The sequence below is a fragment of the Loa loa genome (genome assembly GCF_000183805.2).
Source record: "Loa loa unplaced genomic scaffold supercont3.70, whole genome shotgun sequence".
Lineage (NCBI taxonomy): Eukaryota > Metazoa > Nematoda > Chromadorea > Rhabditida > Onchocercidae > Loa > Loa loa.
Genome location: NW_018108250.1, coordinates 169,420 through 194,204, shown reverse-complemented (window position 1 = coordinate 194,204; position 24,785 = coordinate 169,420). Strand labels below are relative to the sequence as shown.

The following is a 24,785-nucleotide window of genomic DNA, read 5'->3' as shown; positions in this document are numbered from 1 at the left end:
ATATATATATATATATATATATATATATATATATGGAGAAGAAATATATATATATATATAGAAAATGGACCATCTTTTTCCTGTTTCCAACTTTAAATGTAGACAATACTGCTTTCGAACTTAGGCCGTAGTTCCATAATTCCATGAATCTCATTTATTATAATGCAGGCTTAGGACTAAAAATACGATTAATTTTGTATCTTTAGACGTATTTTTAGACTTTCCGAACCATTCAAAAGCTCTCAAGCCCGCAATACCTATTATTTTGTAAAAGTGCAGGTATCTTTTAATACATAAATACAATTGATCGAGTGAACTAACTAGGGTTAAGTCTACAGAAGGACAAACAAGTGAAACAGCTAAGCTATGATCATAATAGGACGTATACTCTGCGACAAATTATTGAACATTCTTAAAGAATTTTAAGCATTGTTTCACTTTCAAATATATTTTTAGGTCTATGGAAATCAAGCATTGTGAGAAAAACTTATTTGACTGTGCTAAGCCTACGTGATATATCAGTAAAATCAAACAAACAGTCTGACAAGATTTAAAGCGAGTCGTGTTGGTTTACAATGTGTGTATTTTCAATAGTATTTGTCGTATTGTATAAATCATCAACCAAGCAAATCTTAAAACAGATCATTTGGGAAATTGATAAAGAACTGATGTGAGGTTTATTTCAAATAACTATTACTTACTTGCAAGGAAAGTAAGGTTTTTGGAGAAAGGAATGCAAGAGAACCTAAAACTTCCAAGTATCTTGAAAACCAGCTGTATACCATGGCTTGTATCTTGAAAGACCGATGACAAATTTTCCGTTTTTCCTGTATAAACTTTTCTCTATTCTCAAATTTTTATGAAATATAATTGTAAAATGCACAGTTTAGTATAAATTGCATTACAGTTAGTGCTTCTACTCTACACCAACCTTATTGCGATTGTTCTTCTGGTATGGTTCATGACAACTTTGTTGCGATTGTTTTTTCGGGATGATTCACGATATCATGACTTTTTGAAGTGAATTCCATGATGTCGTTTTTTTCTAAATTACACTCGTCGACTAGATTGATATTAATTTCTGTTTGCCCTACTTTTATTAATTCAATGATTGAGTTATCAAATCAGTGAGATCAGATAGATCTTTGAATAGAATTTAAATGATCTGAATGTGAGAAGTAACTACAGATTTCTTTTGAAATTTTAATTCAATTAAAGTAGGATTACACCTTTTCATTGACGCAACACATCGAATTTCAAAAGAGCCGGCAACCCATTTGATTAAATGGAAAGAAAACTGTTGCAAAAGTACTCAACCAGAGAAAACATGGAGGCGGTTCAAGTCAAACCGTCGTAACTGGTGCTTTAGAAGACTGCTGAAGATTTTTTAAAATATTTTTTAGTGGGATTTAAGACTTCACATTCCAGTGTGTCTTGTAAACTTTGGCCCAAAACAGGACAAAAAATGATATCGTCATGACGGAGACTATAGCTTCGACCATATGTATTTCTTACCATTTATGGTAGAAACAGTAAATATTTTCACCAGAAATATTCCAATGATATTGCTGATTTCATGAGACGAGTATGCCTTTATTTCTAAAATTAATACATTTAAAAATCTTCCATCGACTATTTTTGTATTTGTTGTTTTACGACTGGAGGCATTCTTTCCTGGCTCCGCGGATAAGTTTTGAACTTCCCATGGTGTACAAGCTAAAGCCGTTTGATTTTTTTCAAACTTTAACCTGAATTTTAAACGTAATGTAAGGACGATTCAGAAGATGGCTTTTTGCTTAATTCTGTCAAGATTATATTAACTTTTTGCTTATTTTTATAAGGTAATTTCAGGAAGTAATGCATGACAGAGTATCACCCATGGCTAATCTGCCAAAACCGGATCTTTGTGAAATTAGTGCTACTAATGAACCATATGTATGAGTCTTTTTTTTGTAATATTACATGTTTGCTAACACTATTCATCGTTCTCTATGCGCGATATTGATTGCCGTAGATAAAGAGAAAGTTTCAAACGCTGAATATTTTACATTCATTGAATTGTTACCCGTGCCTAATATCACGGAAAAGTTTTGCCTTTTTATACTCAGCAATAGAAAAGGCAGTCAATTAAGAGGAATGGAAGCCTCGCAAATAAGTACCTATACCTGGCTCGTTAGTCAAAGAAATTCTTACAGAATCCTTTTACCAATGATATGCCAAAAACAGAATGAACTTGGAATCTGATACTAAAACGTTGATGTGTTGTAATTATCTTCATTCGCTTTATTTCGTAAAATACAATTTAAGAAGAAAAGCAGCTTCATTTGATTTCATTTCGACTATAAACTTCAATCGAAAGTTGACCGATTACATAATATTTTTATTATTTTATCCCTTTTCGATGTTTTGCTTACTAAATTCCCGTTTATATTTCATTTGGATATTTGAATATAAGTTCCTCTTTTGCAACAATTTCACCACTATATAAATAGTTTTGACGATAAAAGGTACTGCTCGTATGGTGCAATGTCCCCTCCAAACTTTTTCTTTACATTAAACATTTTGCTGCATTTCAGCATGCAGAATTAATCGCTCTTTCTACTCTTCAAAAACCTAATACCAGTATTTCATTATCTTCCACGAAAACTTTAACAGTTAGGAGAACATTTTCAATTAAAAAAAAATAATACAGAAGTTTAAAATCAGGAAACGTTGGTGAATCAGACAGTTCGCAGTGTTTTGGATATTTTCTGTTCTTTCTTTGTTGTTTATGGGAAGATTAGTTGAAACTAAGCTAAGTAACTTGCTGAATAAAACACACCAAAAATGGGAATTCATTGCGACAAAAATTTACGGAACTTCAGGAAGATGCAAGAATTTTCAAATTTCTATGATGGAAAATCCATAAATTTCACAAATCAATGCGAGGCCGTGTAAATCCGTGAATCGTTTTCTGGTTTCCATAATAATGAAGTGTGATGTTCTAGGTTGGTTGTGTGACGTACAATTCTATTTGGAATTCTTTGTAATGATATTTATTCAGGATTTCTCGCAACAACAGTGTGGTATCACGTTGTGAGTGTATTCATTGGAGGCGTTGGTTCACTGGTTGTCGGATTTTCTTTATTTTGATGCACGACTTTGTATTATGTCGTTTTTGTATCCTCACTATCATGGAAGTTGTAAGTTGTAGTTAAAAGTCCGCGGGTACAATGAAGCTATATATGAAGAATCTGTTATTTGCAACTTTCATAGCAGCCACATTTCATTTGTTGTATATGATTGGGAACCGACCTTGGATGCGAATAAATCGGTGTAAGATGACTTACATGTATCGAATTATGAATTTCATGGTATGCATTTTGTAGATTTCCAGAATTGCTTGTTATTTAATTTTCAGTTAATTTTTTGAATTTAGAAGTGCCATAAGTAATTTGACATTGTAGCGCATTGATATTGTTCGCACAAAGTTGAAGCATGATCAAACTGAAAATATTAGATATCCATTTTCGAGTGATCTCAGTGGCTATTCGACGGTTTTATATGGGGAAGGAGAATATGCTCGCAATTACATGTATGGTTTGCTTTTTGAAAATACCAATTTATTTATTAAGAAATGCTCGAAAATAAATAACCATATTTGGTTTGATTTCATTTTACTGCAGGAAAACTGGACAGGTTAATGGACTTCCCATCATTTTTGTGCCTGGCAATGCAGGTTCTTCCAAACAAGTTCGTTCTTTGGGGTCAATACTCCACAATAAGACCGAAAGTAGGAATTTACCATTCACATTCGATGTCTTTGCTATTGATTTCAATGAGGTTCGTGCCAATGAAATTAACTTCTTCCCGAGATTTTACTTATAGATTTATGAAGTAACAGTGGCGAATTAACGTCGTATACGTCGAGAGGACTCACGTCTATTTTAAGATTTGGTTTTTATTTGAGGTTTTTAAAGAAATTTTTTGTTGGTCCTACAATTTTAGGAATTATCAGGCCTGTCAGGCATGTATTTGGAACGGCAAATCAAGTATCTCGAGTTAGCAGTGCGACATATTTGGGGCATGTATTCACCCCCACCTCGTGGTATCATATTTGTTGGTCATTCAATGGGTGGTATTGTTATACGATCGCTGTTGCATAGTATTCATTTCGATCCCAGCAGGGTTGCATTTGTTGTAACTTTGGGGACACCACACAAAGATGCACGTATGTTTATGAGTAATTTTTACTAAAAAAAAAGCTAGCAATTGATGTAATTAGTTTTTCGTTTTGTTGCATTCTCTGTTGCTTCATTTTCGTGAGTTACGTTCTCTATCTTTTTAGCAATGGTTTTTGATTGGTATTTGAAAAATATTTATGACCGAATGCATAACAGTTGGAGAGAGCATGAAAAAGAATTGACCAATCTTTTGGTCTTATCAGTTTCGGGTGGTTTGAAAGATCATCTTGTGCCAGAACATTTTACTCTTGATAATGGTATTCGCCATATTTCGACTACTGCTGTTGATGGCATTGAGCTAGAGACCGATCATCTTTGTATTGTTTGGTGTAACCAGTTGGTTAGGTTTGTTCATATTTGCGTCATCAGCTATCATAGCTATTGTTCTGCTCCGTAACATTTAGAACATAAGGTGTTTTCATCGATCTTGTAAAAAATAAAACAAATTCAGTAATACTTAAAAATAATAATATGTTTTGAACTAGACTGAATTCCAAAATTACTTGTGATTGTTCAGGTATATCTCGCGCCTGTTGATTGAATATGCTTACGATCCAAATTCGTTTCACAAACGTGCTGATAATATTGTAAAGCAACTTTTTGATGCTGATGGGCTTCTTAGAAAGTTAACGCGTATGAGAGTCAGTTCAAGCACTGAGGTTGTCGTCAGGAATGAATCGATTTTTGTAGGTATAATAAATGTATATATACTTAGTTATGGATATTCTACCCTTTGTAAGGTAATAATTTTCACCTACACCTGATGTTCGTTTTATCCATTCAGTAGTTTACTTTCATTAAATCCACTCTTCTTTACTATACAATTAAATCCACTCTTCTTTACTATGCACACTGTTTATCATTTTTGCGGCCTACGATCATAATAACCAACTTTAATTATACTCATCATATTTTCAAGTGCGATCTGTACTGAGATGCTATGAATCTTAATAATCATAACGTATTCATGAACTTATAGATTCAAGCTCGTTTTATCTCTCAGGTAAAGAATAATAACGAAGATCTGAAGGAATTCGTCTTATCATTTCCAAAGGATAGCTGGTTGTTCATTGAAAGAAGTATTGGGAGCTCGTTGTGGACATCATCCGGAAAGCCTGTCTATCCTTCGAACAGTTTGCGACAGACGTTTTATACAATCGTTCATTCGAGTGACACAGAACAGATTTCGGTACATCTGAAACGTCAAGAGTTCTTCAAAGCCATTGCACTTCGAGAAGATCCAGCAAAGCTTAATTCTGTATGAAATCAAATTTTTATGTACTTGTTTGAACATCGAATGTTTTAATCGAAAGGCATTTCAAAGATTTTCATGACATCACTTTTCCGCTTTTTGAGATTTTTATACGATTTAGCAAACTCACGTTACAATGTATGACTTCAAACTTGTTATGTATGCTAGATTCTTCCTTTATTTTCTCTTAAGACACATCTTATTAGATTCGTTCAAGTTAGACCTGAAACAAACTGAAATGTGTTTTAGGTTGTGTATATTGGGTTTTTATCACTGGTGAAAGGTTGCTTCACATTTTTTATGGGAAGCCGACTTTGATGGTCGTGAATCTGTTGTGTTATTGCCAGTTTATTTCGGAACTCCAGTTGTTGCCATTGTTATATCACTTGAATTAGAATCATGCAGTGATGCAGATGGTTAGTCACCGTCATCCTTCTTACAAAACAAGCACTTAAATATTACTATTCATCGTAAACAAAACTCAAAAGATGTTTTCTACTTTAGTTTAAAAACATCACAACTCATTTCTTATACTTACATAACGAGTAACTCAGCCTTACCATTACTTTTCTTACCGCTGAAGATTTTGCGTGGTTCTTTTTCTTTTTAAAGAAATCTATTCTATATACTTTATGGTTCATTTGATTTCGGAATTAATTTAATTTGGTTGAACAGTCCAAAGTTTGTTATGAATTCAGTTTTTAATAGAATGGTTCGCAAAAGTTGAGTTTCGAGGTCAAGATCTACGACGTATAAGCAGTCTTGGTGCCAGCAAAGAACTTCAAATAATTGGATATTTACTTAATAAGGGAGAAACAAAAGCCGAGACATTTTTTGTATTAAATCAACGCTGTCGCTTTCACGCACGCCTCGATATCAGTTTTTTGGATACTCTGATTGTGGTATGCTGTATGCAGTCACCTGTGTAAAGTTAAAAATGTTGCATTTTTTCTTGCTAATTTGGATATGCAATCCTAAATTATTTTTATGCGGTTGACACCAACGATTTGCCAGTAAGTAGGCAAGGACTACTGTTAGAGTTAAGTACGGAAATTTTTCGTTTTTTTCTCCATTATTTTTCGTTTTCTAAGTTTAAGATGCTCCGAATGTATGGATCCATCGTCCCTTACATGTTAAGTATATATATTCTCAGTGCATTATCGATTTGCACCTTAACTGGTATGTCATTTAAAATTATGTTATATCATTTTGAATAAGTGAGTGTTTCAATATTGAATGGTTTCTCATACAGAATATTGCTGAAAAAAAAAAAAAGCTATTCCTACATCACTTTCAGAGGAGTATTGTTCGAATATTCGAGATTGTAAAATAATATGCCTCACTTTAACTTGTCACATGTTCATCATTCATCGGCATAATTTGTTAGTTTTTTATAAACAAACTGGAAATAATGTGGAATCATGACTTTTTAATGTCAGTAAACATTTTTACTGAACAGTGTATTTTGCTCTTCTAACCTTTGTAATTTTTGTAATATTTGTAGGGTCGATTGGTTTACTTTGTTGATCTCATCTTTACTGATTTCATATTTCACTTATATTCTTCAGAAACTAACGGATTTATTTATTCGACCAATGAAGGACAGACATCAGAAAAGGTGGTTGGTTCATTTTCCGATGAAGTTATTAATTTCAATAACACTTGTTTCATGTGGTCTGATGTATGTGCTTATATGCATATGCAATTAGATAAATAATTTGGTTCATGTTGCTGTATAGAATTTTTAAGAAATATCCACTTCTATTTAATTAAATTCTTAAAAACGTTATTTCTGTTCGTCTTGTTAACGGCTTATGCTTCGATAGATTGTTGCTGATGAAGTGATTAAAGCAGCTTGCATTAGCTAGTGAAAGGTGAAAGATTTGTCTTAATTTAGATAAAAAAATTTTTTTTTCAAGTTTGCGGTGGTTCACCCATTCTTGTGAAAAATCGCGAAATTTCAGACTTGTAGAATCGACATGTCCTGCCTTTATTGAATTGACAGTAATTGCAACATCATTATTTATGAACTATTCATACAATGGCTTTTTTGCGCTTGTGATAATCGTTATCTCCAGTTTATTGGTAAGTTACATATTGCTGAATTAATTTTGTAACTGAAATGCAGTGCAGTCATGATCTCATAGTTTCACTCTCTTCGGGATTATGTAAGTAATGAAAGAGGGTATCGTGCAAAGGTACACTTCACTTCCTCACATTTTTCCTTCAGCTTTCAGTGTTACTCTGAAGATTTTTATTTGGGTATTGCTTAATGTTTCTTTTTCAGCAGCTCCTGAAAACAGCAATTTTTTCAAAGACTGTTAGTCTCTCTAGTTTTTCGCAGCCAGTTCTGTTAGTTGTTCTTCATTTTTATGCCATTTTGGTTTATGCACCATTTGGCGTTTGTTCGATGTGGAATATAATTAGATATGGTTTATTTGCTGTTTATGAAGATCCAGCTCGTGTTCCGGCATATTGCATGGTTTTCTTAAAGTTTATTCGATTTTCAGTGGGCAAAATTCACTTCTTCAGAGCTGTATGTTTTTTGTTATTTCCACTTCCTCAAAAAAAGTATAGTGAGATTAAATGGACGGTGCTTTTGCGAATTGTTTCAGATTTTTTGAAATAGCTAATATTATCTCTGTTCTTACTTTTAAATTGTATTCATTACGACTGATGTAATTAAAAACGACTGATCTAATTGACATCCATCTACATTAAGTTTTTATCTTTTTATTCTAAAAAGAGTGAAGATTTATGGAATTACGGGAAACCATGTAAAGCACTCTGGAGTTATTAGTGAGCATTTAATTTCTTCTGATCAAAATGACTTTGTGCTGAACCCCAACTGCTGAGATGTCAAAAAGAGTCGATTTCAAAGTTCCCAACCTTATAGTTGTTTATTCCTTAAAATTTGGGGAATTATTCAACCCAGCTTTCGCCCACAGGTTCAGTGTCGTTTGATGATTGATAATCACTTTTTAGAAATAGTATGAATTTTTGGGATTGTTCGTTAATATTACTCATCGTGTATCACTTTTAATAATCAATTGGGTTTCATAAGTCAGCAATCTGACAAACTAGCAGGCGGAAGTTCTACTTCGTTGACTGAGATCCAACTTCCTCATTTAAAATCAAAGTTAATTTTTTCTATAAATCAACTTTACTGGATCTGGTTTAATTTGTGAAGTTGTTTCTTATCTTTATCTTTGTTCACACTTGCAGCATTACATTTCTGTGGCTGTGTTGTTGTACACTGCCCTTACCCAATCGTTTACATGTATTTCGCAGTTGGGTTCATCCTTCATCGCAGTAATTGGACTCAATTGGTTTGTGAATCAAAGCAAACTGAAATCGAAAAAGGAGCATTAACAATTGTACCGTGGTACCACTGATTTTGTAAGGAAATTCTGGTTCTCTTGAATTATTCAAGTGATTCAGGAAGTTAGTATCATGTTTCCCCATTAATAAATGGAGTTGGATAGGATTTTAAGATCTGACGCTAAAAATTATGAGGCTTTGTTGCAGGAAAGCGAGAAATGCATTCTGCGATATTTGTGTTGGAATATTGTTTTCTGGTGATCTCTGGTTTTTCACGGGATGTTATCATAGAGACGATCAAGTGTCCAGCTAATTTACTTGTCGTGATCCGCATTAGCCCAATATTTTTGTCCTAAATCGTTGGGGCTTTGTCAGTTGCTTATTGAGCTGGTAAACTTATTGTACATGCTAAAGTGACTTGGACTGTTGATGTTTCGGTCTTCACTGTTTGTTTAACCGGCATTTTTATTCTATTCAAATCATTATCTGGAAATAATATTGGGGAAATTCATATTAATGTAAGGGTTACGACATTACTAATGCGGCATGCCGTAAATGTTCCCGGTCGGGAATTTGTGATCTGTCAAACCCCAATTCCCTTCATCTACTGGATATTTACTCCAGAGCCAAAGGATAAGTTGCTTAAACACATTCCCGCGCTAATCAAAATTACTTCGGGTCAATGTATACTTATATTCATTTCGCTTAACTGGACTACTGCTTTCCACTAATCTTATCTGAAAGGTGTGCGGGGTTGGCAAGTATCCATTTCATGACATTTAAGCAAACACTATGGAAATCAGAGCAAAAAAAAGAGACCCAACTTATTTCCAAATCAGCAGGGCCCAAACGAAAGACGTGGAAAGTTACATGACCCCTAACATATCATGAAAATGTAGCCACTAGGAAATAGTCGAGACTTTCCAAAGACCCTTTCAGGATTTGATCCTGAATGCCATTACGCTTTTAGTATTCGTCTGAACATGGTACACCCAAAACAGAATAAAACTGAACTCACGAAAGAATCAAGTTCTACTCCGATCTAAATGCCGTCATGACCAGCATTTAACAAGACATTTGAACATTGCTTGATGTGAGTTAAAAATGATGCGAAAATATTGGACTGATTGTGTTCAAGATTCATGAAGTGGGAGGATCGTGTGATTCACAGAATGATGGTTTATTGTAAATAACAAAGATCCTCTTCAACAAGTATGTGAAATCCGGACAATCATAAGTTTCTGTACATGAAGAGGACATATCAGTTAATCAGCTGTGAACAGGCGAAACCCTGATTTAATATCTGAAATCTTATTAAGGCCTTTTTCCCTCTGCTTTTCATTTCAAATATTTGATGGCAGTTACACAAAATTACACTACGAAGAACAAACTCTTAATTCGCTGGACTCTTGAACTTATATTTAGTGAGCCCTATATCATCTGTCCGATTGCTTTAGGTACCAGCATTAAAAGTGAGTCGTTAGACTTTATAATACGAGAGCACGTCTGTTATATAACACTGACAGTCTGGTGAAGCTGGCCTAGTCAATCAAGGAAGAACTTTCGCTCTTGCATATTTTCTGATTCCAAAGAGGGTGCTACACAAAATCCTACCTGATCAAAAAATACCGGAATTATTTGACTGGATTAAAACTAAATTCTGACCATCGTATTACAAAGCGAATGATTAGTGATAAATGCCCTATTTAAAAAACCTATGTACAATAAAGCTTGTCACAGAAATAAAACACCTTTTTGGAAATATAATCGGGAACAGACAAGAAAGTTTTGAAAAATCCAAGAAAACAATTTGCGTACATGGAAATAAAAAAAGCACCGCGCAACTTCACAGAAAAGCTGGAACTCTAAATGTATTTAAATTCATCAAACAGGGGGCAGGAAAAGAAAGAACACGTAAAAAAGATTATTTTCCTATGATTACGTATACGGAAATTTTGTAAAAATCAACTACAGCAAAGGCGGCAAGAAGGATTCCTAGAATCGGCTCTTTTTTCGCGCCCACAGCGGGCACATACCGGACCGCCGCTTTCATTCTGAACATCGGTTTCAATCTGCAAAAATAAGTTAAATTTTGTACAACAATAAAAACAGATAATGGTATTCCTTATAATGTCGTTAAAAACACTGGAAATCACAAAATTAGTTCATTCCAGCCGTTAAATAAGCAAGTTTTAAGGCATTACTTTTTGTTGTACTAAAAACCTATTGCTGAGAAAACATTAGATATCAAACAACATAATCCTTTATTGTTAATCAGTAGTTATACGAAAACCCACCGGCATAAACAAATTGAATGATCCTAAAGACGAGAAATTTTGTAAAGAATCTATCGGTGACGGCGGTCGAACTGCTGTATTTACTCGCAATTCACGCTTGAGCAAATCAAGTTGTAGTAGTGCCTATAAAAATAAAGTTTACTTGCCAAAGAAAAATCCATCTAAAACTCCCATCTCTATTACCTTCATAAAACAAAAGAACATTTTTGAACAAATGACAAAACCACAACTATTTTACAATTGAAATCAGAGAATTACATAAATTTTAAATCAGCGTAAAAAAACCTGGTCCCGTTCATACAGCGCTTTTGATTTGTCAACTTCTGCCTGTTCTGCAACACAACGATAATACTCGGCGTCTTTTTTCCATGCTTCGCAAGCTTGACGTGCTTGTTTCAGGCCTTCTTCCCATGCAGTTAATTTCTGATGGTGAGCAACGAGCTCCTCACATTTCCTCTTTAATTCCTTTTGTAATTCCTCCTTGCTCATTTCGTGTTGTGGCATTGATAAGTCCGTTTTCAAAAGATCTGGAAAGATGAACTGATTTGTGCTATCCGACAGCCCTCATTAATGTACTTAGTTAATCCTAATGTCCTGAAACAGAAATCCAGGAAAGCAGACACTTGTAGAATGCTTTTAAGAAGCCATGGAAATACCAATAAGATTCCTTTAAACGACAGATAAAAGACTAGTTTTCATACGAACACTGGCTTTTACGGAGTACAGATGAAGACAAAAAACCGAAATCAAAGCTTATTCCCATTTCTATGCTAGGACAGAACGGTCCTAAACTTTAATAAGTTTAACCAGTCAGACTGTTTGACATACAAAATCACGAGAACTGATATGCATGAACATATCTGTGATTACATTTAATACGCATATAAATACCACAGAACAGCAAAACATACCTGAACCTAGCGTTCCTGGTAATGCCATTAACCCCTTCAACTGTGGAGCCGCTGAAGGCAAATCAAGAGTCCGTTTATTTTGTTGAAACAATGATTCGCCAAGGGAAGCTAGCGGTGGAGAGCCAAATGGTGAGTTCGAATTGGGGATTTGCATTGGTGAAGAAGACGTCATAGCTAAAAAGAAAAAACGGTTACATACCATTTTGTTACTTCTCGTCATATCCTAAAAATGTTTTCGAAATCTTATTCTCAACAACATAAAATGTTTAATATCATGTTTTATCCTATATAGTAGATTCCATTCACTATTTTCAGCAATCAAGCATCTAGAAGATTCTAAATAGCAGAAATAAAACAGCGAGGACAGTAAATTGTCTTTTTAAACTAATAAATACACATATTTTCAAATCTGTAGAGAATGAGTACGCAAATTTCGGGCTGAATCTATCAATCTGTAATTTTTACCTCAGGAGACGAAGATATATGATATTAGATTATTTCGCTAAAATGAATGCTGTGATGCTAAATCAGGGCAGTATTTGTAATTTATATGGCCAACACTGATGTCATCACACTTCAAAGATCTATGACCAAGGAATTTCACTAGGCAGAAAAAAGCGAAGCTTACGTGGGTTGGTAAAAAAATCACACAAGAACTTGTGTTCTTTTTGTTCGGATATAGGAGAGAGTGCACTGCTTGATAGTTCATCCAAAGAAAGTTCATCAATCGCTGCCGGCAGTACGCGTATCGGCGCATCTGATGTGGATCGAGCAAGAGTACTCAGTGATGGGAAAGTGGGCAACGATGATACTAAAGCTTCGTTAGCACTTGTTACTGAATATCCTTAAAAAATTCCTTTCTTTATTCAAATGATGTAGCAAACGTTTACAATGTCAGTCGTTAATTGCAATTTTAAAAGTTATATTGAACGAAAACGGAGAACTGGGATCAATCCAGTTTGAGTAAACTTTAGGAGAGAAATAATATTAATCAGGACCACAAACAATAATGAAAAGTAAATTACCTAGATCTAGCTGTCCCATATTTAATGAAGATGTTCGTATGCGACCAATGGCGCTATCTGCTATGCGCTGTGGCTAAAGAATGTAAAATTTGATAAATTTGGTCCAAACGAATAAGACCAATAAAGAATGACCGATGTAAGCTAGCAAATATAACTCAGAGACCAGGAAGTTAAAATTAGGACTTGCCGAAATTTGAACACGTTCAAATCCCGGAGCTTTTGGATAACTGTTTTGAGACCCTTCATCGCCACCAGCTGATGAAGCATTTTTTCCTGGCGCTTGTCTCTGCTTCAAAACTGCCTAAAATCTCATTTATTTCTTATTATTCCCTACAAAAATGAAGAGAATGTATACTATAATAGAAAATTCTTACTGAATAGGTGGGTGTTGCGGTTGATGTTACTGACTGCATTATATGGTTTTCTGAAATGTTCACAGATGAACGTAATTAAAAGATCTAATTAAACAAAAAAACTAACCAACTCTACTTGAGGGAGAAAAGTTACATCAATCCAACAATACCTGGCCGAGCTGTAGGAGAAGCTACAGGTTCTGCGTTCCCTGAACTGGTAGAACTGTTGTTCTGTTTCGGCGGTATAGGTGCATCTGGATTGTTACTTGGCCGATAATATGGAGCACGTTGGACATGCAACTCTGAGTCGTGGTGCGCAAATGCGCAAAACACGGCACGAGGACAATAACCATGGTCAAGCATATCGTTACATTTAGTTGACTTATATATTTCAGGATGAAACTGCTGCTCAGTCCTTGTATGACAGTATCCACAATCGTCGCCATTCTCACACTGCTCTGGTTCTAACCACTCATCTGCTGACTTTGCTGTTGGACACGGAGTTGATCTTAATAGAGTGTGAGATGAACAGAATAGAAATAACCAGCAAATAAGAATAGTGTGGCACCCTCATAAACTTAAAACAGCTTCCAGTAGTTTTCCGTTTTCGTCTAAAATCAAGTGAACAGATTCTCACCGATACTTATGCACAGCTGGAGGTCTTCGACGATCTTTCGAGTTGTGGTAAAATGGACAAGCATAACCTTGACGGCAAAGGCGAGCTGGTTTTTTGCATTGTTCAGTTTTATAGCACGACAAAACATGAACTTGGTCTATAAACAACCCATTTTAATGTGATAAAATTACTCAGTGCCTTTAAAATCAGATGTTGAAGCATTTAAAAAAATCAAAAGTAAAGAAAAGAGACAAAATAAACAAATAAAATAAGTAAATAAACAGGTAAAATAAAGTCCACAATGATACGGAATCAAAATAAAATACCATGCCAAAGCGGGTCTTCCACAACAAAACTAGTCCTTTCGCGATTTTCTGGATCTAATAAGGCGCCATTTTGACTTTCCTGAGAATCATGTACGGCCTGTCGAAGATCCTGAACACTGTGTGCAAACGCACAGTGAGGACCGTTTTTCGCGCAAATACCACGTGCATCTGTTGGATGTACACACATCGCAGTTTTATAATACCGTAAATGATATTTACGTTCTACATCGCCCGCTACGCGATGTAAGAAACTGCAACTGTAAACAAAAACTATTCAGATGAAATATAAAGGTTTCATATTAATTCACTGTTTAAATCGACATTTTCCAGACAACAATTCAAGGAATTCTATCGAGGTTCACATAAATAAGCCATATTTTATTGGAACTTCTCAAACGCACCTATCTCCATCTGGACATACACCAGTGTTTTCGTCATACTTGTCACAGTACACATCAGCCGAGTAGTTGAAAGTACCATCCGATCGTCTTATAGGACGACGTCTTCGCTGATTAGCAAAATGCCAGTTAAAACAAGTATATGGACGATGCTGTTGGCACTGATGTTGTTTAAAATGAGGACACGCTTCTACTCGAAAATCACGGAGGTAACTAAAAACGATAATTCGGTTAGCCAGTAAAAGATGGTTTTGAAAGATGATCTAATTAGAGATTTTATATTTGTTTTTACTTCCCACAAATTATGCTTAAATCAATTTGAATCAAAATGAGGTAAGGAAGATCGACTAAATGATAATTAAAAAACACTTTCGCTTTTATTACGTTTGAAAAGATGTTGAAATTGAAAGGAGACCGAATAAACTGAGAAGGGAAAAAATTCGATGGACGGAAAAAACGGAAAAAGGAAGTGCTTACTGTAAGTGATTCGGTTTCTCGGAGCTGTTAAGTGTTGGGCGGACAACATCCATGGCCACCATCCATGGAAGGGATTACATTCATAGAATTTGGAGATAATGTATATGAAACACAACGTGCTCCGTCCCTCTAGCAAAGACACACACTCACATAAACTCCCAGAGTATACTGAAAAATCAGCTGATAACTTGGCGCTTCACCAAACAGCACTCGTTGTAGGACTCAAACATTCGAGCGCGATTTCAAAATAAACCCAATCGCAATCGGGGAGAGGTGAGGGGAGAGGGAGGGGTGGTCAGAGTTCTAGGTAATAACGATTTTGACAAGTGATGAGCGTTGGGTTTTCACGGTCATCTATTAAAGTTTGAAAATCGATATGAATGGCTCTTATATAGTAAAGCAAGATATATGTATTGGAGCGTAACTTCCAATTAAGTAATTTAACTTTCAGCTAATAATAAGAGCTTCAAACACCAGTTGAAAATATGTTTAGTACAGTTTAAACTCGAATTAAGCAGGGTGTTAGGTAGATTGAAACAAACATACTCTAGGTGGCATGAGTGAATAAAAACTTCTCATGACGAAAAAGTGCAGACCTTCTAATAGAGGGAGGTTGTTTGCTTCATTTAATTTAAAAAAGGCGATTTTTGTGGCTAGCTATGAGAGCTCAGGATAAATAGAGTGGTGAGATATAGTGGAATATAATAATAAGCGATAAGTAGATAGCATATATTCATCAAGAAATCATTGATTCTAAAATGCATTTTATTCCAAAATTTGATTTGAACTAGCTGGATCAACTTTGTCAACGTAATACAATCATTATTTCTAGGGACGGCAATGTACAATTCAATACAAAAAGTGGATTTGTTGTAATTCTTGCGGACATCAAGCTTGATTAATTAAGCAGTAAGTTTGTCGCAAGATGCATATTGAAATCAACTTCAACGAATTAGTTTTTATAACTTACCGCATGCCCTTTCCGGCAGTTTTTTCCTCCCCAATGTTCTTTTTTCTTAACTCATTTAACTCTTATATACCGATGACAATTGAAAATTTTATTTTTGTACATAAAGCGCTACAGGATACGACGTTTTCAGGTCAATACTATTTGTACTTCATTGAGCAAACAGAGATAATCCACTAATATTTCTTCAGACCTTTGAACTCGAGCTTCCATAGACCCTAGAAATCATGTAACGCCTAAAACAACATTTTACGACCTATGCAGCATGCACATACTACTATCGATTAAAATGACCCTTAGTATTCTTGCGAATATCCTGAATTTTTACAGCTTAAGAATATCATTCCCAGTTTTACACTCAATGCCATCCTTTTATATACAGTCCCGCCGATCCATATACTTGCACTTTTCAAATTCTAGACCGTAGCAGGTATTGGTGACTTCTGCAAACTTCAAAGACACAAGTTTATGTTTGTATTAAACTATTGAATAGGCACTGGTAGTCGAATTTGCGATGTCTTCTAGTAAATCGTTATTTTCACTTTTACTTTCAATAAATTCTGATGAAACCCGTACGAATAAATAGCCGTACGAATAATTTCGTATATTTCCCTATGTTTCTTGCCTTATGCACGTCGCCTGATACCAAATAAGAATCGGAGGTTGCAGCAGTAGGACATAATGCTTGAAAAGATTTACCAATTGATAGTCTTCGAATTTTATGTACCATTTTATGACATATTTTGATTAGGACATATATAATTAAAAATGAAGTGTAGCTACACATAAAAAAGAATTCGAAACACTAATTTGAGGTTGAAACGAACATGTAAAAGTTATTTTGGGTTAATGATGAATCCCAATGGTGTCGCCGGAATATGGTTTGTAGTAACATCGTTGATCATCTTGGTATCCCTCTAGCTGTTACTACTACTGCTGCTACTACTGCTGCTGCTGCTGCTGCTGCTGCTGCTGCCGCTGCTGCTGCAATGTAACTCTTGCATCTATGTTGAATGGCGCGTTATTGTGCTAGTTACGAAAGTGGTGGTAGTTGCGGCCTTGGCCTTGTGTTTAGTTCATGGCCGTCGATCTGTCGTTCATTCATTTGTATTCTGCTATAAGCGTCTCTGCTGTCATCGTTATTACTGCATGATAGTGAACATGTGGTAATTCATGTGTGTTTATTGGCTGCAGTAACCTGAACACAAAACTCCAGCATCACGCATTTTTTTCGTCGCTACTGCACTTATTGTGAGGTTCAAATCCATGATCTCTTGCTGCCATTTTGAAGTTGGAAATCATCTTAAGATGATTTGCCGAACATTCAAAAACAAGAAATTCAGTTTGAAAATAGATTGGAATTTAGTTGACAATTCGAACTTGGATTTATCAAACGAAAGTGAGATAGAAGCAGCAAACAGTATACTGTTTTTACTGGAGTCTCTTTTCCGATGAGTTATTAGAATACTTAAATAAAATGTCCTTTAAGAACCAGATGTTGTTAATACACGATACTGTAAATCAATATTGTATCGGTTGATTTGCCACTCTTAACACTTCCGTATATAATTAACGCTTCGTCTTCAAAACGGCATTTCGAAACTTGTTTTAAGATTCAAAACAGTTTAAAGAATTTTAAATCACCACCATTTTGATGAGCTGTTTAACCTGGTGAAAACATTAGACTCTTCCTTTCTTCTTTTTATATCCAACTTCTCAGGATGAGTAACCTGGATAAGTCTGGCAGCACAGCTATACCAATGTCTTCCTTAAATTACTGGGATTAAAATTTTGCATTCTTGCCTCGGTGTGATTTCTGATTTGGTCGGACTGGTAATAGATTTCTTGGAATATGAAGTGACACGTTGCACTGTTTTCGTCGTTGCCTATGGGCTGCTTTTTTTAGACTTATTCTTTATCCTGGTGGGTCGATGCTTTTGTTGTCATTATTTTTTTTGCAGAGTGTCGAGTAACACATCTACGTATACTCCATGTACGCACACACACACGCACACACACGCACACGCACGCACACACACACATACATACACACACATACACACATACATACACATGTACACACGCACACATCCGTTGTTGTCTTTTACTTTGTTTGGATCGTTTAATTGTTTTATTTTCAATGTGTTTTGGAGCATGTCTCTTTTTTTGATGTAATCACGATGGGCGCTTTAGAAAAATGATTGTTGTGTACGAGTTTCTGATTCTCATTTTCCTACACATTTGAAGTCTTTTTTAATTTATCCCTCCACGAGAATTTTGTGCACAGGTTATCTACCGACACCTTGCATTATGCAAGATATCGGTAGATAACCTGTGCACAATGTTTTCGTAGACTGTGTAGCAGAAATCTTATTGTTTGACTAAGATGAATATATTTCGTTTCGCCGGTGATTCTTCTCATCTTATTGCTATTGTCATACTAGTTGTAAAAATATGGAAAACACGCTCTTGTGCAGGTTTGTGGATTTAAAAACCTTGTAAATGAAAAATCTTTAACGTAATTGAAAATTTTTCATATGAATTCAAGGTACTGTAAACTTTTGGTGTTGCTCTGCATCGAAAGAAATGAGGTAATTTCAGGACTTTCCGGGAAATCGCAGCTTTTATTTGCATTCGTCTTCACATCGCGTTATTTAGATCTCTTCCATTTCATTTCATCTTACAATACAATTATGAAGGTATACAGGTCTTATTATTGACAGTGCATTAATGTCAAGTTTAAACATATTAGGATTTGGTGGTAATAAAAGTAATCACTGTGATTAAGTAGTGGATAACATATTTCTTCAAGATGGTTATTTAAGTAATCTCTAATAGTTATCAGAGATGAGTGGGTTGATCCATTATAATAGGATCGATAGCGTACTAGATCTTTTTACTTGTACTTGTATCAGTGGGTAGGAATCATCACTAAGACTGGAGGTGGTAGTGATCGGGATGGTAGAAATGTTTTAGTAGATCCATCATATGGAATTGTGACTCAGCTTTTCTCTTCGGAATCTCCATGAAACAATATTAATATATGATGTGTGTGGACTGAAGTTTATATTCATAAGCTTGATGTCTTTAGTATTTTCTTCCAGTCGTTACATCATTTTCTGCCAAACTGGTGTTTGCTTCTCTAGCGCATTTGTTTTGAATTCTTCATTTCTGATTATCATTACTAAAATCATCAGTCATAAGATTGTTGAGCCAACAATTTTCTGCTTTTCAGATCTTTTTCCTTGTATCTTCATATGGAACTGTATATCTGATGTTCTTCAAGTTCAGAGCGACTTATGACCGGTAGGATTTCCTTTTCTTTAGAGACATTCTGTAATTCTGATGGAATATTGTTAAGTGAAGTTGTGTTTTGTAGATGAGAATTCCTTAGCAAGTTTTCATAAGGTTGTTCCGGAAAGTCGTCCTTCTTTCTTTTTCAATTAGATGTTTGCCTTGCTTATAATCGTTTAGAAATTTTCTTGCCTAAAATTTTATCTCCATAAGTTAGTTTATCCGAAGCATTTTGTATTTCACTACAATTTCAGAAATCACGATACATTTCGGATAGAATTCTTGATTATTCCAGCAGCAGCACTTGCTTTTCTCATCAACCATCAGTTTTCGTTCACGGAGGTTAATTATGCTCTTTTGATGTTTGAGAAAATGAATATTCTGTGATTGCACGTATTTCCAATGCAGCGATTTTGGGAGTTGTTTTGATGAAGTAGCATTTGTTAATTTCTTGAGGTTAAGTTTGATTTTAGTGATTTTTTTTATTTAGGCAATGGGCTAAAGATTTAATAATTTTTGGCGAGTTTTTAGAAATGTTCTCAGCTTGAACAGGATGAAGTTGAGATGTGAACGGTATCAGTTGAAATCAAGACGAAGTACTCACTATACTAGTAACTAAAACCAGTGTTGTGAGGAGTGTGACCGAAATAGTAAAACCAAAAAAAATAATGGTTGTGAGCTTTTCAGTTACGTCCTCAAAAAATAGAAGTAAACGTTGTATATCATCACTCACTAATTAAACTTTTCTTTATAGTGTGCTCTCAGTAGATATTTAAGTTATAAATACTAGTGAACTTTATGACTGTTGTATATCGTTTGGTAAATAATGGAATTATCTGAGAGTTGGCAAGCCGAATTTCGTTGTAGCAAGTACGTTTTTTCTGTAGGAAATTATTTTTAAAATAAACGGAAAACGTATAAATCAAGTACCTTTATAATTGAGGTCTGATGCCTTACTTTTTTCTTCGTTAATTAGATTGCCTGGTCGTTCTCCATATATTTGGAAGCAGTTGCCATCATGCCGCAGTTGTTTATGCTTTCGCGTACTGGCAGTGCGGAAACAATTACTGCGCATTATTTGTTTGCATTGGGAACATATCGGGCTTTATATATCTTGAACTGGCTATATCGTTATTACACTGAAGAATTTTTCGATCCTATTGCAACTGTTGCCGGTGTTGTACAAACCATACTTTATGCCGATTTTTTCTATCTGTATGTTACAAGAGGTAATGTTTCGAAGTTAGGTTTCTTCTCTACATTTTTCTTTTTCAGATATCTTCTTTTTACTCCACATAACTTTTCATGAATTTGTCTCTTTTTGTTTTCTCGCAGTTATTCTTCTTTAATCTGTTATAGTTTCAAAAGTTTTGAAACATCACCGTGAATTTTTATTTAGAATTCCAGCACTTTTTCTGAGTTTCAGTATATCCAGTCACGTTCTTATTTATCCTATTTAGTTATTCGAGGACACAGAAATCTGGAGCTTCCCGCATAGTCTTTTCGTTATCAAGGATCGCGGCTTCACTGTTCATATTTTATAAAAATTTTCTTTTGGTTAAATAGTTTTGAATTGGTGTTAAATCAGTTGTTTATCGGTCATATTGTTTTTCGAAGCTTCTGTCAGTGCACATCTATACAGTCACAAAGTTTTAATATTCCGATGTTCTCTTTGGAGAGGTTCGGTTTTAATTAGTTCTTTCGGAGTAGGCTTTTTGAATTCCGCAGGTGATTTATTTGTTACTACACCTTAAAACAATAAGTCCCTAAAAATTTTTGCGCATCTGTGAATGTGGTATTTCGGATTTAGAGGAAATGTTCTGCTTTTGTGTTTCATATTAGCTAAGAGGAATGGTGTAATTTAAATTAGAAGTGTTTACTAACCACTTAATTATTTATTTGGGTTTGTTCAAATGATATTGGCTTGATTCTTGTTTGAAAGTGAATGTACGGCTTTTTACCAGTTTTCCACTTTTGTATTAATTAAAATTGCGCATCACCATTATTGGTTCCTATACTCTAAGGTTGAAATTTTATTCTGGACACATGTTTGAATTTAGTATCTCATCAGGTAATTTATACTTTTTTCCTTACTTTCTTTTTTCTTATATTACCATTATTGTCTATATACCTTTACCATAGATGAACGCACAAAACATTTGCTAAAAATTCGGCTAACCTTAAAACTAGCCAGAATTCCACTTCAGGAATATGGAGGTAACATCGCAGGAATAAAAGACTGGATTCCGTCATAAGCTGAAGATTACCACGATACGGTTTACTAGTCGAAAAAACGCTAATAGAGAGGGGAAAAGGCCATCCAGTACTAAAATTGATTCTTTAACAGTGGGAAGTGATGGCAGAAATCTAATAACTTTTTGATCGAAGCCTGAACTGGTGCACTGAAAGATTTGTCACTCATTCTTCTATATTCAGCCAAATATATGCATTGTTGATCCACAATAGCTACTAGATAGAACACAATAGAGAGAATTTATCCAAAGGCTGTCTTGTAGTACTTCAAATCTCCGATGAAAATGTAGCGCTTGTACGAATTTAATATTCCAAAATGGTATCGTTTTAAAGAATCATGACCGCTAAAATAACAGGAATGCGGTCAGAGCCTTTGATAGTTTTTATAACTTATGTAGCAATCTTTGCGCAGCCGTGCAGTGGAAACAGTTTGCCCAGCTTTTTTACTATTTCCGCCTGATTCATAGGATGCAACAACCGTTCTCCAGCTGTACCACCATCGATGACTCGATCCAAATAACCACTCATCCAATACCTATCTAAAATTTGATGTTCCAATGCCTTCGGGAGGGGAAGTGCTGTGTTTATTTGATTTGGCTCCGTGTCGCCTCTTGTCTTTTTTCTGTTTTCTACAAATCATCCTCAGTCTAATCTTCATCTTCCCTTTCAATCAATGCTCTTATCAAATCTGCAAATTTTTTTTGTCGGACTTGAATGTAGACATTGAAAGCTCATTATTCAAAACTCGAGGGTTAAGAGGTAAGACTCGCTGTATTGTTTTAAATATTAGTTAAAAATTCCTGAAATAATGAACTAACTGGAAGATACAACGAACTTTGCTTTACTCTGGCTAAATTTTATTTCTCCACTTTTTTTTACTTTCCAGAATGTGTCAATTGTACCTTGAAATTGTAAGTGCCTGCTCGGTAGCTTTCCATTTCACCCAAGTACAATAAATTGTGCCAGTATGCTGGAAAATATTTTGTATTCATGCTTCATGTTTTTAATGATCCCGGTAGCAATGCCTTACCATGCCGGCAAATGTATGACACGAAAAATGTGTTCATTAATTCTTGGGAACTGTTTTTTAGAAAATATCTAGATTTTCATAAAGCAGTAGTTTTCATGAACTTGTGTTAGGTGGGATGGAAATTCCATCAAAAAAAAATTGCTCCGCAGAAGTTAGGCATATCCTGACAGTAGCTTGTTGGGTCGGCAGTATGCTTCACGATTTCTGAAGGTTACGTTTTACGTTATGTACGGATTTTCATTATTTACAAAAACTGAACTGTTTCAAAATTTCGAACACTATGCTTTGATAGTAAAAAGTTTTTTTCCCTCACCCTACTGTCACGGAAACAATCCTTTTGACGGGCTCATCGGTTCTAAAATTTTCGCTTAGAAAATTTTCGTAATGTAAGGCGACATCGTCATATTCATATTCAATTAATTTGCTGATTAATCTATTGAAGAACAAGAAATGATGTAGTGCCAATCATTTTGAGGAAAAGTGGTTTAATAGGTTACAGCTGAGAAACAACATGTAAACACAATTACTGACTAAGTAAAAGAAATATAGTCCAGCGGTCATTTTGTGCTTTTTTCTGAATTTATCCGAAATTATTATTCTCGAACTCAAACCCATTTCAAAAAGAAGCAAAAAGAAATAATTGTAATGGGACTAAAATTATCCGGTGGAAATAAATTTTGGTTCTTCCCCTAGGGTAATTTACTTGAACAAAAGTTCCTCCAAAGTCTAACATATTTTACTACGTTAATTACCATGAAAAACTCGGGATCTGTGAGAAACAGGTCGCAGGAGAGAAAGGAGGAAAGGATAAGCCGTTGATAAAATATCCAGTAGTATCCGTGCTGCTTATATAACAATGCCGTGGGGTTTCAAAGTCAGTTTCTGCATTATCAATAATTATAGTGGTGATTTAATTCGGGGATAGTTCTCAGACATTTTAGAATGAACAGCATGCACTAAGCGACCCTTTAATTTTCGGAACTTTAGGACATTCCTTAAATCTGGATTTCCCTTGCAAAGAAAGTCCTTTTCCACTTTCTCTTAATTAAGTAGGGTATAAGGCGACAGTAAGAAATCGGATTGCTTATCCAGCATTACAACAAAGAAATCCTAACTGTTCAACCGAATTAGAATTGAGCGATATCAGTTTCACCTGGAGGTACCCACTCACAATACGCCTCTCATCTCCTTCAAATTGTCTTTCACCTTAAAACTGATTTCGGCTAAAACATTTCGCTCCTTGCTTGATCATTTCCAACTATCGATGTGAATCCCATCTCACTATTAAAGACCAACTTCCCATCCCACTTTTTGTTTCAATTTTAATGTTTCAAATCTTATCACCTAAGGTGAGCTGTTAGGAGTCCGAGGCCAAAAATGCGCTAAACCCAGCTGCGCTTCATCCTGAAATTCCAGCAATTTAGGGTAACTCTCAATCTCTGTACTCAATCTTTGGAAAGAAACCGCTTGTCATAATGGAAAAGCATCCAGATTAATTGCATAATTTTACTTCTCATAGATAATACTATATTACCGCAAACATTCTTTTTTCAAAGCGCAAATATTTGGCATGTGGAACGTAAATGAGTTTTAATAGCAATAATAGATATATAAAAAACACACAAAAACAGAAATGAAATCACAGCACGCTCAACCAAAATATACTCACAGAAATCTATCCATTACTACCGTTCTGGGGTTTTTGATTTTCATACTTCTGAAAGCCCACAAAGTTTCCGGAATCTATTAACAGAAGGTGAATTTCTGAATAAATAATGCTGTTACATCTTACTGCAGAACCAGGAAAAAGCAATGAATGGTATAGTGAATGAAGGAAATTCATCGATTTCGCAATTTTATTAATTATTACATTATCCTCTATGATATCTACGAAAATAATTACAACATTCCGAGATTCTCCGGCTGCCAATATATCCATATCTACCTATCTATCTATCATACATCTACCCATCTGTACATATATATATATATATATATATATATATATATATATATATATATATATATATATATATATATAT

The 24,785-nt window shown here is 34.9% G+C and overlaps 3 protein-coding genes across 3 annotated transcripts; 2 read left to right on the top strand and 1 right to left on the bottom strand.

Moving 5' to 3' along the window:
• Positions 1-2,932: 2,932 nt before the first annotated feature.
• LOAG_04273 (hypothetical protein) lies at positions 2,933-8,847 on the top strand (the record flags this gene model as incomplete). The annotated part of the gene is made up of 13 exons (XM_020446556.1): positions 2,933-3,353; positions 3,447-3,574; positions 3,666-3,822; positions 3,988-4,210; positions 4,328-4,568; positions 4,741-4,864; positions 5,227-5,481; positions 5,759-5,891; positions 6,184-6,377; positions 7,044-7,093; positions 7,440-7,560; positions 7,763-8,011; positions 8,701-8,847. Exons 1-13 carry the CDS (start codon positions 3,213-3,215, stop codon positions 8,845-8,847), a joined length of 2,163 nt encoding a protein of 720 aa, XP_020303122.1. The 5' UTR covers positions 2,933-3,212.
• A 1,126-nt stretch (positions 8,848-9,973) lies between these two features.
• On the bottom strand, positions 9,974-15,394 carry LOAG_04272 (zinc finger protein). The gene is made up of 13 exons (XM_020446555.1): positions 15,200-15,394; positions 14,726-14,935; positions 14,325-14,581; positions 14,020-14,155; positions 13,553-13,890; positions 13,404-13,453; positions 13,217-13,330; positions 13,030-13,102; positions 12,633-12,848; positions 12,005-12,178; positions 11,379-11,620; positions 11,094-11,216; positions 9,974-10,868 (listed from the first exon to the last, which is right to left on the bottom strand). Exons 1-13 carry the CDS (start codon positions 15,259-15,261, stop codon positions 10,761-10,763), a joined length of 2,103 nt encoding a protein of 700 aa, XP_020303121.1. The 5' UTR covers positions 15,262-15,394; the 3' UTR covers positions 9,974-10,760.
• Positions 15,395-18,517: 3,123 nt separating this feature from the next.
• LOAG_04271 (ER lumen protein retaining receptor) lies at positions 18,518-21,461 on the top strand. The gene is made up of 6 exons (XM_020446554.1): positions 18,518-18,643; positions 18,768-18,865; positions 19,402-19,472; positions 19,715-19,802; positions 20,437-20,689; positions 20,921-21,461. Exons 1-6 carry the CDS (start codon positions 18,553-18,555, stop codon positions 20,956-20,958), a joined length of 639 nt encoding a protein of 212 aa, XP_020303120.1. The 5' UTR covers positions 18,518-18,552; the 3' UTR covers positions 20,959-21,461.
• Positions 21,462-24,785: the final 3,324 nt, after the last annotated feature.

Excerpts from the sequence above, each read along its gene's own strand:
- LOAG_04271 (XM_020446554.1), top strand. The coding sequence starts at position 18,553 with ATGAATATATTTCGTTTCGCCGGTGATTCTTCTCATCTTATTGCTATT. Across the intron at positions 18,644-18,767 it reads GAAAACACGCTCTTGTGCAG|GACTTTCCGGGAAATCGCAG; the intron begins GTTTGTGGATTT and ends AGGTAATTTCAG. Across the intron at positions 18,866-19,401 it reads CTTACAATACAATTATGAAG|ATCTTTTTCCTTGTATCTTC; the intron begins GTATACAGGTCT and ends TCTGCTTTTCAG.
- LOAG_04272 (XM_020446555.1), bottom strand. The coding sequence starts at position 15,261 with ATGGTGGCCATGGATGTTGTCCGCCCAACACTTAACAGCTCCGAGAAA. Across the intron at positions 11,217-11,378 it reads CGCTGTATGAACGGGACCAG|GCACTACTACAACTTGATTT; the intron begins GTTTTTTTACGC and ends TTATTTTTATAG. Across the intron at positions 10,869-11,093 it reads CATTCAATTTGTTTATGCCG|ATTGAAACCGATGTTCAGAA; the intron begins GTGGGTTTTCGT and ends TTATTTTTGCAG.